The sequence below is a fragment of the Platichthys flesus genome, chromosome 24 (genome assembly GCF_949316205.1).
Source record: "Platichthys flesus chromosome 24, fPlaFle2.1, whole genome shotgun sequence".
NCBI classification, from domain to species: Eukaryota; Metazoa; Chordata; class Actinopteri; order Pleuronectiformes; family Pleuronectidae; genus Platichthys; species Platichthys flesus.
Window position 1 is genome coordinate 14246705 of NC_084968.1, and position 15721 is coordinate 14262425.

A 15721-nucleotide genomic window follows, 5' to 3' on the forward strand; every position below is an offset into this window, starting at 1 on the left:
GACATGACACCGTCTTCTCCATCAGGACTGAGCCCAACTAACCACAGCTCTATCTCTGATCTGTGTCGCTGGGATGTTGCTAATGAACTTATTTTCCTCGGGGAGTTTGAATAACGAGACACAGCATGTTCCCGAGTGTCAGAGGCTGCACAGCAGAGTTCAGACACGCAGCTTCAGACACAGTTTGGGATCTAATGTCGTGAAACGGCTCGGGGCCGCAGGGAGGGAAGGTTGATGCTCACAATAAATCATCTACGTGTTTTCCCCTCCTGTCGTTTGTCCCTCAGCCGTAGACCAGCATGCCGTTGGTGAAGAGGAACATCGAGCCCAGGCACCTGTGCCGGGGGGCGCTGCCGGATGGGGTGACCAGCGAGCTGGAGTGCGTCACCAACAGCACCCTGGCAGCCATCATCAAACAGCTGGGCAGCCTGAGTGAGTTCAGCACAGATGATTGCTTTCCACCTCATTTGTGAAGGGACGTTTGTGTTCTCGACTCTGTGACTGTGGGTTCGATGACTCGACCTGCAGACATGTAATGACCACCTGTGAATCTCAATCTGCCATCACACCCGAAACACAAATGGTTTCAGAGAGATGTTCCTGTCGACTGACTAGATTCCTGCAGTTTACCGGGTTGTAGCTGCCGGCTGCTGGATGGAGCCACGTGGAATCCATGTTACAGATACAAGTAGAGAAGCTGCCAAAGAGCTCGCTGTGTTTAATTCTTCTAATCGAGCTGCAGCCTGATGAGTCAGCATTCTGCAGCTAGCAGGGTCCAGGTGCAAATCCTTCAATTTCCCCTTCAACTCATTCAGTTGCTTCATATCTGTGAATGTTCACCACTGATGTCGCGGTTTCCTTCTTCTTTGCATGTGTTTAGGGAACGTAGCTTTTTACTTCTGATTAACTGTCAGAGGATAAATTTAAATTCGGCGACGGCTCAGTGTGAATGTGTGAACACATGATCCTCTGCTCCGTCTGTCGTGGTGTCGGCTGGAGGAGAGACGCTGAATGTGTGCGCTCTTAATGTGGTTAGAAAGTCAGCAGTGGTATTCAAGCCATTTCTGCTTTTTGGTAAATAAATCATAAATAAATCTGTCTCCATCACACGCTCAGAAAGGAGACTTGGGTCCTACAGGTGCACAGCAGGGGGCAGCTCCTCCTACTGAGACAGAAAGAGGAGGAGGAGGCGGAGCATCGATCTTCATCTCTGTGAATTATCTTTCCATTCATCGACTGTCCGACCGTCAAAGGTCAAGGTCACCGTGACCTTACAGAACACGTCTCAGGGAAGTGTCTTCACATCCGGCACTAACAATCTGTTGGACTAGAAGAATCAAGTGATTTGATTTAGGTGGTAAAAGGTGAAAGGATCAAGGTCACGGTGACCTCGTAAATCATGTTGTTGGCCTGATGAACATGATTTAGGGAGTTTACTCAAAATCTGACCAGTTAAAAGAAGAACTAGATGAAATAAGTATTAACACAAATAAGAATTGACCTAAAATAGAAACATTATTGCACATATGTGTTTTTATCAGGCTCCTGTAATGAAGCTATAATCTATTTACATCAATGATTCATGTAGAATTAGAATAAAGATATTTCAGTAGAGGCCGTTAACTCACCTTCAGCTCTCTGTGGAAACATCTCCTGGTGCTGCTTCCTCAGAACCACGCCCCCTGCTGGTTCTCCTCTCTGTGGATATCAAACACTGAGATGTGAAGTGTGAATCCTCCCTGTTAACGTTCCCAGGATGAAAGAAGAGAATGGTGAATGGGAAATGAAGTCCCAGTATCCGACCTAACCGTGTGTGTGTGTCTGTGTGTGTCTGTGTGCGTCTGTGTGTGTGTGTGTGTCCAGGTCGCCATGCAGAGGACATTTTCGGGGAGCTGTTTAATGAGGCCAACAGCTTCTACCTGAGGATGAGCAGCCTCCAGGAGCGAGTGGACCAGCTGGCTGTGAAAGTCACCCAGCTCGACTCCACCGTGGAGGAAGGTGGGTCTCACTCTTCATCATCATGATGGTGATGATGGCATCACCATCTTCATCATCATCATTAATACTTGAATCAGCTTCGTCCTGGTTGGTCGAGGTTCTCACACACAGTTGATATAGTCACTTTATAGGGACTTCTCTGTGTCTATCAAAACTCTCTCACACTTTCTTTCTCAACTCCTCCTCTCTCTCTCTCACTCTCTCTCCATTTCTCTATCTCTCCATTATCTCCTTTTCTCACACTCTTTTTCCTGGAACCCTCTCCCCCTCTCGTCCTCCTTGTCTCCCTCTTTTCCTCTCTCCCTCTCTCCTGGCTGATACTGCCTCGTCATTCTGCAGATCAGCTCGAGCAGCAGCAGCACTGGCGGGCAGGAAAAGCAAATGATCAGCAGTCCTTTGTCTCATCCTCCTCTTCCTCTCACACTCTTCCTCCCCCTTGTGCTCTCCTTTCATCTCCTCCTGCTCTGTCCATCTCAATGCCTCCTCCTCCTCCTCCTCCTCCGCCTACGCACCAGCCATTCGTCTGTTCTTCATTTCCTACCGCACACATTCACTCGCTCATCTGTCTTCATTTTAACCACGTTATTTTCCTCACATGAAACAGACATTTCAAAATAAGAGCTGGATCCAGTCATCAGCGACATTAAAGCTGCTTTCAGACACAATGAATCCAAGCCAACATTTAATTAGATTTATCAACAATAATCTTTTGTAGCTTTTGTGTAATCATATTCACAAACAAAGAAAGAAACGGGGGTGAAATCATAACTTCCATATCGGAGGTAATTGCCATTTACTTCATAACTCGGTCTAATACTTTACAAACTTTGACCAGTGAGCTCTTCCCTCGTCGGTTCAGGAGATTAAACCCTGAACAGAAAGTGACACTGTTCACTTTTCACGCTGCTGATTCGTGAAAATCACATTTTCACGCTCAGTTCGTGGGAAAACGTCAACGCAGACACAGAGCCACATCAAACCTATTCTTTTATTTAATATTCTTCATCTTACTTGGGTTTAAAGAAACAAGATGTTTCACTGCACGTCCTTCCACACGTGATTAAAATACACTCACACAGATGTTGACAGGTCAGTGGAAACCGTGTAATTAGAACATTTCTGACATTAATCTGGTCGTTAGCAGAAATCAACATATTTGTTTGTGCAGAGAGGAAGAGGAATGTTGGAATCCGAGAGAGAGAGTGTGTGTGTGTGTGTGTGTGTGTGTGTGTGTGTGTGTGTGTGTGTGTGTGTGTGTGTGTGTGTGTGTGTGTGTGTGTGTGTGTGTGTGTGCGTGAGAGAGGTTTCTTTGAAGTTGTGTCTGAATGAAAGTTGCATTAGCTGCTAGTTTTGTGGATTATTCATTTGGCTGCAGGGAGGGAAGTTTAGGAAAGGAATGATCAAACACTCAGCAGACAGCAGTGTGCTCCGGCTACACAATCTGAACACACACACACACACACACACACAAACACATTGTGTATAAAAGAAGAGGTCAATAAATCGCTCCTCAGAACATATGTCACACTGACATGGTTTAACCATGTTAAACATTGAGCTGGTGTGTGTGTGTGTGTGTGTGTGTGTGTGTGTGTGTGTGTGTGTGTGTGTGTGTGTGTGTGTGGTTGTTGAGCCATCTGGTAGATCCTGGATAGCATTGCAGTCGTGTTGAATCTGGGGTTAAGGGATTGACACACATATGTGTGGTATTTTTTCCATCTCCCTTCTCTTTCTGCCTCTGACACACAGACACACAGACACACTGCCACATGTGTGCACATCACATTGTCACACAGTCCTACACGCTGCATGTGTGTCTGAGTGTGTGTGTGTGTGTCTGTGTGTGTCTGTGTAAAGCTGATGAAACAAGCTCTAAGACTAATCTGTCCCTGCTGTCCTATTATCACCTACTCAGCGTGTGTGCTTGTGTGCATGTGTCTCTGTGTGTGCTTGTGTGTGTGTGTCTGTGTGTAACTGTGTGTGTGTGTGTGTGTGTGTGTGTGTGTGTGTGTGTATGTGCATGTGTGTGTGCGTGTGCATACAGTATTTAAGCTGTCTTTACTTTATATTCCATACACGGGCCTGCTCCACCCACTTATCTCCTGTCGTTGCTCCTCGTCCTGGTCGAGTTCTTCACTCTCTCTCTTCTGATTCAAAGAATCAATAAAACCTCGACCTTCCTCTTCTCTGTGGATTCGTCTGGTTTGACTCCATCGAAGATAAAACACATTTATTAAAATCTGCCTTCAACCTCATTAACCCTGTGAACGCAGCAACCATGTTGAGCTCCTCCTCCTCCTCTGCCTCCAGTGTCTCTGCAGGACATCAACATGAGGAAGGCCTTCAAGAGCAGCACCATCCAGGACCAGCAGGTGGTGTCCAGGACCTCGGTGCCCAACCCTGTGGTGGAGATCTACCACCGCTGTGACAAGCCTCCACCGCTGAACATCCTCAGCCCATACAGGTCAGTGGTTCAGTCAATACAGGTCAGTGGTTCAGTCCATACAGGTCAGTGGTTCAGTCCATACAGGTTGCCAAAGCCCTGTGGAAGCTTGTGAACGCAGAATCTCCGGAACGCCTCCAGAGGAATTCTTAAAAATTTGGCTCAAATGTTCAGTTGGGCTCAAGGATTAGTTGATAGGATTCGGGCGATCAAAAGGTCAAAGGTCAAGGGCACAGTGTCAAGTCTGTCTTTCCATCCCTCTCCGTAGAGATGACAAGAAGGACGCGCTGAAGTTCTACACTGACCCGTCCTACTTCTTCATCCTGTGGAAGGAGAAGATGCTGCAGGCCACGGAGGACAAGCGCAAGGAGAAGCGACGACAGAAGGTGCGGTTGTGTGCGTGTGTGTCTGTTCTATTAAAAACAGCAGTATGTGTAAGATTGTGTACGTTTCTATCTGTGTGTTGTGAAGAGAAATGCATCATCTGCTTTACTTTGCTAAATTGTTTTTCCTTTCCAGCCTAGCTGTGTTTTGTTTCTGCCGTTATTTAATTTTTCGCATTCCTGTAACTGTTCTCATTTAGCTTGGCTTCGTTGTTGTAGTTGGTTATTGATGCAGCAGCAGCTGGGTGGGTCCATTATCCACAGAGAAGAGGGGGGGATACAATTGTTAAGCGTTTTTATGTCAAATATTAATCACGTTATATAATATCCCAGGTTTTACGCTACAGTCTCGTGATCGAAGGCTGAATTCCATTTAGCTGCTTCAGTCTCCTCTAACCCCCAGCCCCCCCCCCCCCTTCTGGTGGTACTGTCCAGAGGGACAGAAGTGTCCCTCTGGTTCTGTGCGTGTATCCACCATCCAGCTTTAACGTCCTGTTAGATTGATTAACATCGTGGATGTGGTCGTCTCCGTGGACATGCTGGGAGGACGTTTCACCAGTAAGCAGCTGTGGGACATCGTTACTCCAGATGAGAAATTGTCCAAGCTGTCCAGCATCGAGAATGAAGTGTCCCCCCTGATTCAAAGTTACACAAATACCACTTATCTCCATTGGATCCCCCCCCCCCCCCCCCCCCCCCCGAACAGCTGCTGCTGTATGTGTCGCTGCACCTCCTCAGTGTTTTTTCTGTGTCTTCCTCCTTCAACCTGGAAACGACAGAGTAAAACCCCTTCAAAATAAAAGAGTAGTTTTCCCTCTTGTAAAAATAAAAGAAGCCAATCAGCTGCGAGAGGACGAACCCTCCGTCTCTCCCTTTGTCTTTCTTCTTCCTTATTTATCTATAGTGTTACCTGGCCTCCACGCACCCTGCTCCTCCTCCTCCTCTTCCTCCTCCTCCTCCTCCTCCTCCTCCTCTGCTCAGTCTAATGCTCCAGCTTGTTTTTCTCCCATGTCTCCATAGGGCTGTCCGGCCCACCCCGACAGGCCCCACTCCAGACAGGCCCCACCCAGGAGCCCCCTGTCCATCTCTGTAAGACAACCCCGACCCCTAACCTGCCCCATACCGCCCTTCACTTTATCCCCCCACCCCCCCCCCACCCCCCACCCCCCTGCACACCCCACTAACACACATCACTCACTCACCAGGACGCAGGTAAGACACAGACTTACACAGAGCCAAACACACAAACACGTCACAAGTCACTGGTTGTGTTAAAACAATAAAACACACAGATACACACACTCCCTCTGTTTGTGTCCATGTGTTGCGTTCACCTCACCCTCTGTGCTTGCTTTGTTGGTTTTCGCTTCCTCCCTTGTCGTCCATTGTGTAGCGCTAGTTGTTGTTACCTGGTAGTGGTTGTGTGGTGAGTAGACTAGTGTACGTGTGTGACTCTCAGCTCATCGGTGAAGGAGCTGGTGACGGGGTTCTGCTTCTCATTTCCCTCTGCACCACAGGAATCAGTGATCGATGAGTTTTTCTCTCCTCTCGTCTGATCTCTGTTTGTCTCTTTCTGTTCCAGGAGCAGCAGAAGCAGGTGGAGGACCCGGGTCGAGAGGTCAAGAAGGTCCGCGACCCTTCACACACAGATATCTATGTTATTATATTATTTCCAGAGAAGAGCATCCGTCTCAGTGTGAACACGAACCCTCAAGAGAGAGAGAGAGTCCTTTCAAATGTCCACTTAGACTCTAATTGATTAAATCTGGTGGTCAGCATGTCTTTGACCTCTTGAACATGATCTCTCAACTCGGCCTTTAGGGGATTTCTTCTGGAACGTGAATGACTGAATCTAGAAGAGACCCTGGAGGATCCTGAATCAATCTGAAACCACCTTCAGTAAAATGTATTGAAGCCATTTACCTAAGTAGAGACATTAAGAGACGCTCTATTAAAACTGTCTCTGATGTTAGAGCGATAGAGCTGTGCTGCTGCCGCTCTATACCTGAGCAGGTACAGGAGATATACTGTCGCTTTATAGGAGCTCTAACACTTAATCACAGATATTCTTCAGGTCACAGACATGATTTGTGTGTGAGGAACATTCCAGTGACTTGTTGTTTCTCTGAAGGTGCGTAAGGCTCGGAACCGGCGTCAGGAGTGGAACGTCCTGGCCTACGACAAAGAGTTCCGACCCGACGCCAGGCTCACGCCCTCCCCCTACCACGGCATGTCGTCTGAAGGCTCCCTGTCCCCCGACAGCAGGTACACACACACACACACACACACACACACACACACTCTGAGGAGCTGTTGCCTCACAGGGGCCAGATATAACAACACACGTGGTTCACTGGGAATAAAATGTACAAAAACACACATACGCATGGGACCGAAGGGACTCACACAGTTTCCTGTGTGCACGTTCTACTGCACAACTCACAAATATACGCAAAGTGGGACACATGTAAACTGGTGACTGGATTGTTTATAGCTCTTTGCCGCCCTCTTCTGGAGGAGTTAAGTCAGAGCACATGAATAAATGTATAATATGAATTTGACTGTGATTCAAACCTGATTAAGATAATTTAAGAATAACTTCAGAACGAGACTATTTGATGGATGATGATGTCACTGACTTTCAACAACTCACTTTCCCTGCAACAGATCAATGGCGTCCGACTCCTACCCAGCGAGCCCCAGCCACCCCCCCACCCAGGCCCCCAGCGCCGCCCACCCCATCGACCACCACGCCAGGGACCACCTCAGTGCCGCGGCCCAGACTCAGTCTCTGGATCGGGGCCTCAGGCCGGCCAACCAGCCCCCGGGGGCCGGAGGTGCCGCGGGGGCGGGGAGGCACGCCGCCTCCCTGGGCAGGACCCCCTCCGGACACGGCGTCCTGGCCGGAGGAGATCCCACGGTTAACGGGCCGAGGCAGCAGTCGGTTAAGGATTACCGAGCTGCACAAGGGTCAGTGTGGGAATCAAACTTGTGATTGTTAATGAGACATGTAGACATGCACATGTAGAATTCATTCTGTCCCCCTCTCTCTCGCCCCCTGCAGGGCGCAGCCCTCCACCATCCCAGAGTACTACATCCCACCTGCCCCTCCCCCGCCACCCCCCACCATCCCCTCTGCCCAGACGGCCTTCGACTCCACCACGGCTCCGCCCGGCGCCGCTGCCGCCTCCGCCGTCCCCCCGACCTCCGCCGCCCTCTCCCGCCCTTACTCCCCATCCCCTCCTCCTCCCCCGGCCAACTACGTGCCATCTCCCTCCCACCCTCCTTCAGGCGCACCCCCCGCCGCCCCTCCGCCTCCGCCGCCAGGAAATCTCCTCTTCCACCAGGCCCACCCGTCCCCTGTGGGCAAGTGCGCCTTGGATGCGGCGGCACAGGCGAGGAAGACGGCCCTGCCGGGGATGGTCCCGATGAGCGACGCCCGCTCCGACCTGCTGGCGGCCATACGTAGAGGTAAGAGTGTGAAGATCCTTCTGAGTCTCACCTGAGGTTTGAGCTACTTTTAGTAGATATTTCATCTGCTCCTCCTCCTCCTCCCTCCCTCCCCCCCTCCAGGTATCCAGCTGAGGAAGGTGCAGGAGCAGAGGGAGCAGGAGGCGAAGAGAGAACCCGTGGGCAACGACGTGGCCACCATCTTGTCCCGCCGCATCGCGGTGGAGTACAGCGAGTCCGACGACGACTCCGATGCCGACGAGAACGAGTGGTCCGACTAAAGGTCAAAGGAAGTGACCTTTAGCTCGGTGGGTGGTGGTGACGACGAGGGGTAGCCTGCAGGGGGAGACACTGAGGTGGTGGTGAAGGGGCTCGTTAATCAGAAACAGGAAAAAAGATAAAATTCAATAGTACAAACATTCACACACATTCTCACACTGTGTCAGGTCCCTGACGACACCACCCGGAGTGTACAATAAACACACACTTACATTTCAACCCCCCCCCCCCCCCTGCGCCCCCATCCACTCATTCTTAACCACCAAGCTGTGAAAGCAAACTCCCTCGATACATATTTAAATTGATAATTATTAGCAATATTGAGGCTCTTAAAGTGAAGAGGAGAGAGTTTACAAAACACATGGTACAGCACAAGAATAGTTATAGTGCAATCACTTATCTGCCAAATGTTGAGAAAGGATTTATGAGTGAAGTCGTTTGATAATCAGGGAAAAAAGTTTTATTGGCGGACGACGTTTATGAAACGTGTGAACGCTCGTTAAGAGACGACACCCGACTCGTGGGAGTTTGGTCAAAATCTGCAGAACAGTTATTATTCAAGAAGATTAATGAAAAGCTCAAACATAATGATTTACTGTTTTAAGTTTAAAAAAAAAACGATAAGAACTCCAAACTCCCGGAGAGTCGGTGTCGTGTGAGGAAAGACGCCACCCGCCAGGACGACGCTGGTGTGGGGAAACCAGCGCCACCAGCAGCCGCCTCCTCACAGAGTTCAGTGATCACTCATCGTTCACGTCACAGCATCGAACCATCGAGCGAGCGAGCTTCATTACTTTGCGATATTTTTTATTCTACTTTTTAATTGTTTGGTCTTTTGTAGTTTTACATTTCCGCCAGTGACTGTGTGCTGTGGTATTGGTCGTATTTAAACGCTTCCACTCTCGCAAAGCTCGCCATCCCGACCCGGGGTCAAAGGTCACGTCCGCTCTTACATGTGAGGCTTGGTGAACGCAGCCCCCCCCCACCCCGGACTATAAATGCATACGTATAAGAGACTTTGCAGCAGTAATATCAGTATATTCTCTTCTCTCTTTACACTATGAGCTGATTGGACTGTGGTGTTTTTAAAATGTGGTTTTTATTTTTGCAACGTGCTGCGGTGAGTTGTTCACTTTTCTTTATTTGAGAGCGACTTACTGGACGATTCCAACTTTTTCTTTTCCAGGTTCCATGTGATTTATGAATCTAATCTCGAGCCAGAGCAAACATCCCATAATCACATGAGTCGATCAGCTTTTAACTCTGTTTCTACATTTGTTGTTGTCCCATTTGTTTCAGTTTTACAAGCTTCAGTGATTTCTGACGATTTTGCAGATAGTGCCACAGCTTAAAGGCAAAGTGCATTCTGGGAAGTGTAGTGTTATTCGACAGTGAGCCATGGATTTGTCTTTTCAATATGAAACAAGTGAACAGATGCTGTTCCATGTTATTTTAATTTGTCCATTCGTGTTGACCTGAGCAAAACATGCACTTTAAACAGTTTCTAGAAAACAGTCACACTATTTTCTAAATTTCACATAAAAGATATAAAATTGAAACTGTATATGAAGATGGTCGACACGTCTGAAGCTCCAGGAATTAAGCCAAAATATTTGTGATTTGAACTCGGCCATCTTGCACTAATTCAGTGATTTAGAGCCAATTTTTTTTCCTTTATTTTAAAACAGAAAGATTTACTTGACCATGAAATGAGCAGCTTAAAGCTGATTGGCTAATTGAGGTCATCAAAATGACTCAACTAAACCAGAGAGAGAGCAGGTGAATATATCAAATATCTGAAACTATTTTTAGTGCATCGTTGCTGTTCTCATCTTATTTGGTTTATTGCAGAAAATGTCAGGATTTTGAAACTGATGGGTCTTTTAGGCAGTGATTTAGTTGTGTGTATATAAAACCACAGGGTAGTTAGAGGAACGTGTCACTCAGCAGCTGCACGCTGATCACAGCTCGGCCGTGTCGATAAGCTCCCGGTTGGTTCCCGCTCAATTGTTTGAGGAAACTGTGCCAACACCTGCATTTCTGGACCTGATTGTTGAATTAAAAAAAAAAGAGCAAATATCAAACAGCTCAAATGTGGATGTGCTGGAGACCTGGAATGAACTTCAGCCAGTAAAATGGGTTCGAGTTCGACTCAAAATCTGGAGAAGGAACAATCCAGGTACGACTGTGGTATCTCGTGGTTTTGTTGTTATGCAAGAGCCACAGATGAAGTCAGTGCTAAAAATAAGCCAGCGTTTCTGGATCACAGCACTTCACGGCCTTTCAGTGTCCTAGAATGTAGAGCTGTGACTGAAACACGCCGACAAAACTCTGGTTCTTGCCATTTCTCAGAAACTGAAAACCACAGTTAACAAACCTGGGAGATAAAAAGCAGCAAATCCTTATTTAATATTCTCAAAAAAAAGAAAAAAGAAACCTGAGGCACCAGATGCAGAGATGTCAAACCCTCTATACCTTATGTATCTATGGCTACTTGTGAAGAAACGTCATCGTGTTGAAAATGTGAGAAATTAATCATGTTGTATAGACTTTTGGTAAAGAAAAGCCTGTAAAGTGAAAAAAAAAATACATTTGGAGTTATATAACCTAGACAACGAAGCAAAATAAAACTGTGTAATGCACATTAAACGCAACTGTTAGCAAGTATGCATGTACCTATAGACAATAAATGGTGAAATCAACTGTTTGTCCTGTGTTTCTTCACATATTTCTTATGTTTTTAATGCATCAATAAAACAATGGTATGTGGAAATATTCACTTTATTTCTAATTAATTTAAAGGGTATAATTAGTTGTTTGTTTTTATTATCTTCTTGTTTTTAAGTCTTTAACGTGGTGTCAGAATGTTGTATAATAATAATGTCTTCCTTCTTGTGAACTTTCTGCTTTCATTTGTCCGTTTTCCTGTTTTATTTTGAAATGACAGCACAGGTTCGTCCAATTTGACTTCACTTCCTGTCTGCGGTGTTATTTCCCGCCAGTTGCGGGATTCACCTGTAATGTCAGTGTTCAATCAGACGTCATCACGAGCTGTCGTTTCCTGAGACGCGTCAAATCTGTTCAACTCAAACTTTATGTTTACGTGTGTTTATCACGTGTTCACACATTTTGACTTTATGTTTCTGGATATTTTTACTTCCTCACGTGGATTTGTTTGTTTGGACTCTACTTCCGGGTTAGTGACTCACAGCTCAACACTCAGTACGTCAGTTTCCTTTGTTTCTACAGAATCACTCAAATGTTCAACTCTCACCTCTGATTTACTAAATCTAATATTTAATGATCATATTTACTGAATCACATTGAACCAGTAAAACTTAAACAAACAAATTAACGCGCAGTATCCTAAATACTACTTAACTGTAGTAATATGTACATTGTGTAAATTACTTTTTGAGGCTCAACAGATTTATCTTTTAGGTATTTATGTCTATGCATTGTTTAATTAATAATTAATTTCCAATGAGAGGAGAACTAGTTTGTGTGGTGGAGACCTGGTTAATTTAAAACTCTACTTAGTGAAGTTCTAATTTAGTTCAACCAGCAGGGGTCAGTGCTGCCCCTTCAGAACCGACCCAGCTTCGTCTCGTATCATTTTCTACTGTGTGATATCATAATGAATATTTAAAGCTCGTGTTTTATATTTTATTCACACAGAACAACTTTAGATTTCAACTCTTAAAGGCATATTTATGTAATTGATGCTTATAACTACAAACAACAGGTTTCTACATGAACTTTTATTATTACTAAAGTTATTATTTCACCTGAGAGGTTTCGGATTATTTCTGTATCTTTACAGCCCCTCATGAGAATACCCAGAATCCATTGCATGTCTGAAAGCAGCTTCATTCAGAACCCAGTTGATTGACAGCTCGACTCACGTATGTGTCAAATATCTTCTGAGCAGACGTCCCACGTTGACACTGACCCGTCTGTTCCTCTCACACAGGAAGTGATCACTTCCTGTCACAGGCATTGATTCATCCTCAGTATCATCATCACTTCAAACGCATCAGATTGTGTGTATTTATAGATTTTGTATTAATAACATGTACTCAGCAGTGTCACTCATCCAGTTACTGTGAAACCAGCCCTCATCTCCCTGTTGTGTTATCTTCCTCAGCACCGCGACACGCCCACCGGTGTCACCGTGGCTCCAGCTCCCTGCCGCTCGGGCCTTGGCCGGCGGACGAGGAACCGATGGACACAGATGGTGACACAGCAGAGAGAGAGGAGGTCAGTGGAAAAATCCAGAAAGCACCAGAGACACCTGATAACGCTCAGATGATATCTGATAAAACACACAACTCACTGATTCACATGGAAAATATTAGAAATGAGGGAAAATCTCTCTTTTCTCCTTGTGACTGAATTTGGTCTGCGTCTAATTTTGGAATCAAACGCTTCATTTAAGCCTTTTATGTTTTTACTAAATCCTTCTGATTTATGTGACGTAAAAGAAAGCGAGCAATTTACCGGATGACTCACAAACAGTTTGGAGGAGTCGAGGTGTTTGATTCGCTCTCATCTGGAGAAACGCTTGATTTTCTCCATTGATAAAAAATTATGAACTCTGTTTAACAGCTTAGACCTGAATCTTGCTCCTGGAACATTTATGAATTTGACTATTATTTTAAAGAGCCATTTAAATTAGATATAGATCTTTTAAATTGTTGAAATGTCATTTTTGCATTTTTTTGTTTATTTCAATCCTCAGCTTCTCATTTGGGCTTTTTTATGGGACGTGGTTTGTGTGGGTCAAATAATTGAACCTTCTTTATTCAGTTTGAGAGTAGGACTTCCTGATTTCACGTTCAGGTTCTCGGAGGCTCTCACTCAAAACCTTGTGCTTGCTTGGAAGTAGCTCCTGCTTGTGCTCGGATTCGCTTGCACTCTAATATATCGTTGCTTGGACTGTGATTTCCTGCTCTGCCGCTTCAGCTCTTTTCCTTATGCTCTTGTATATTATTATTTCAGTTTGATTTGTGTCCATACGCACGTTAAACACAGTTTTGACAAATGGAATCGATCCGCCCTCAGTGTGGATGTGTTTGCTCTCCACAGCTTTAGTTACACACTCAGCTCAGTATCCGAAGTCGGGCTGATGAAAACACACGTTGTCAAAGCAACAATTTTAGGTTTGAAAGTTGTTGTGGCTGCACTTTGTGAGGAGAGGCCTGATGGCTGCACTTGTGAAGCATTAAGGAATTCACATGATGAGAGTGGACAGTTTGAAACCCTCTTAAGAAGCAGGGTCAGGAGAGGGCGGCTGAAAATCAGTCATTTCTGTGGAAAGGTTTGTAATCGTTGTATTTTTCTATCATTACACTTTGTCATATTTACCAAGTGGCTTCTGGAAGAGGAAGCTCTGATATGAAACAGCTTTAACAGACCAGAACAGATTATATTCAAATCTCCAACCTCACAGCTCAGAACCTCTGTGGGCTCTGGGCCTTGGTGGTGAAGACAACTCCCTTGATCCCACACTGCTTCACCACATCATCTTTTGTTATTGTGTTGATTATATCTTATATATTGTGTGTTTTAAATGAGCCACTGTACGATGTTTGAAATAGTTGCTGCAAAGATTAGAACTCGTCAGAACGGTTGATGTGTTGATAAATCATGCTCACAGGTTTCAGATGTTCGATGCTGTGTGTGATTGTGTGTGTGTGTGTGTGTGTGTGTGTGAGTGAGTGAGTCAGACACAGCAGATGGGGGGGCTGCGCTGCGTCTTTTCGCTCACGACTTGGCTCTGCAGTATTCACCTCTGGCCACACGGTGGGGCTCTCCACCACCATGTAGGGACTGGATAGAGGTGAGTCAGGTGTCAAACATAAAACACACATGTTTAATTGTGTAGGTCAAACTTTCCCCGACACACAATAAGATTCATTAAGGGTTGATTTAAAGTCCTCACCTGTTTCATAGATTCAGCAAAAGTCTCCTGGTTCATTATTTATACTGAAGAAGATTTATTGTAGATAATGTGTGTGTGTGTGTCTGTCTGTGTGTGTGTGTGTGTAGCACAAGGCTTCCTGTGGTTTCTTCTACATGATCATCATGTGTGTGTGTTGTATCTCTCTATCCCTCCCTCTCTCTCTCTCTCTCTCCCTATCCTTCTCACGCTCTCTGTCTCTCTGTCTCTCCCCCTCTCTCTCTCTCTCTCTGTCTCTTCTCTCTCTCTCGGTCCCTCCCTCTCACCCTCTCTCTCGCTTTCTGTCTCTTCTCTCTCTCTCTCTGTCCCTCCCTCTCACCCTCTCTCTCTCTCTCTCTCTCTGTCCCTCCCCCTCTCCCTCTCTTTCTCCCTCACTCTCTCCGTCCTTCTGCCGTTATGCAAGCAGGGAGTGGTTTAATAATTCAGCAGCACTTCTCTTTTTTCCTGTTTTATCGCTGCCTCTCGGGCTTTTCCTTAACACCACAGTGACCCGCGATATTGACTCACAATCCCCAACACACTTGTACCAACACCCATCCACACACAGACTCACAAACACGAACACAGCAACGTCACAGGATCCACTCCGGCCCAGAAAACAACACAACGATACAACCATCTCCTTTTTTTGCTTGTTCTCAGTTTATTTGGCAAATTATTTTTTTTGCAGTCTTTTTTTTTCTTCATTTGTTTCTTTGTCTTCTCAATTATTTACAATAGTAAAAATAAATCTTTCTCTTCGAGGTTTTACATTCGACATTTACAAGTGCAATGTGTAACATGTCCATCTTTATAAAGTGCATTGGTAACTGCCCGTTTCACAACATGAACTCAAGAGGAAAGAGGAAAAGAAAATACCGTAGAAATAAAGACATGATTCAAAGACTCTGACATCACAGTATCAGAAGCACCCTCACCTGGAGGATTCAAACCCTGTGGTGCACACGTGCCGCCTCCTCGCCCACACCAACCGAATCGATGCATAAAACAATGAAGGCCATACTCGGTCCGATACAAAATTAGCTCTGTAATGGTTTTTATTTTACTTTTTGTTATCGTATTGATTGACGATCTCTGCTCTGCCTGCATTGTTGCCAGGTTGTGGGTCACAGAGGGAAACGTTAGCCTGACTGACGGGGGGGGCCGCACCCTGAACCCTGAACCCTGCTTTTTATAAACTCTTGTGCTCTGAAGAGAGGGAGGAAA

The 15721-nt window shown here is 45.8% G+C and overlaps 1 protein-coding gene across 3 annotated transcripts in view; it reads left to right on the forward strand.

Moving 5' to 3' along the window:
- The window catches only part of zgc:109889 (uncharacterized protein LOC553542 homolog), a 21475-nt gene extending 10220 nt beyond the window's left edge, over window positions 1-11255 (forward strand). For 2 of the 3 annotated variants that reach the window (XM_062384433.1, XM_062384434.1), the window contains exons 2-11: window positions 288-432; window positions 1864-1998; window positions 4309-4462; window positions 4710-4827; window positions 5845-5913; window positions 6407-6451; window positions 6956-7089; window positions 7492-7794; window positions 7889-8295; window positions 8398-11255. In XM_062384433.1, the coding sequence (XP_062240417.1) occupies window positions 300-432; window positions 1864-1998; window positions 4309-4462; window positions 4710-4827; window positions 5845-5913; window positions 6407-6451; window positions 6956-7089; window positions 7492-7794; window positions 7889-8295; window positions 8398-8555 (1656 nt within the window). In that variant the 5' untranslated portion in view covers window positions 288-299 and the 3' untranslated portion in view covers window positions 8556-11255. The remainder of the gene's footprint in view (window positions 1-287; window positions 433-1863; window positions 1999-4308; window positions 4463-4709; window positions 4828-5844; window positions 5914-6406; window positions 6452-6955; window positions 7090-7491; window positions 7795-7888; window positions 8296-8397) is intronic. The other variant, XM_062384435.1, reaches the window with a different exon arrangement.
- The last annotated feature ends 4466 nt before the right edge of the window (window positions 11256-15721 follow it).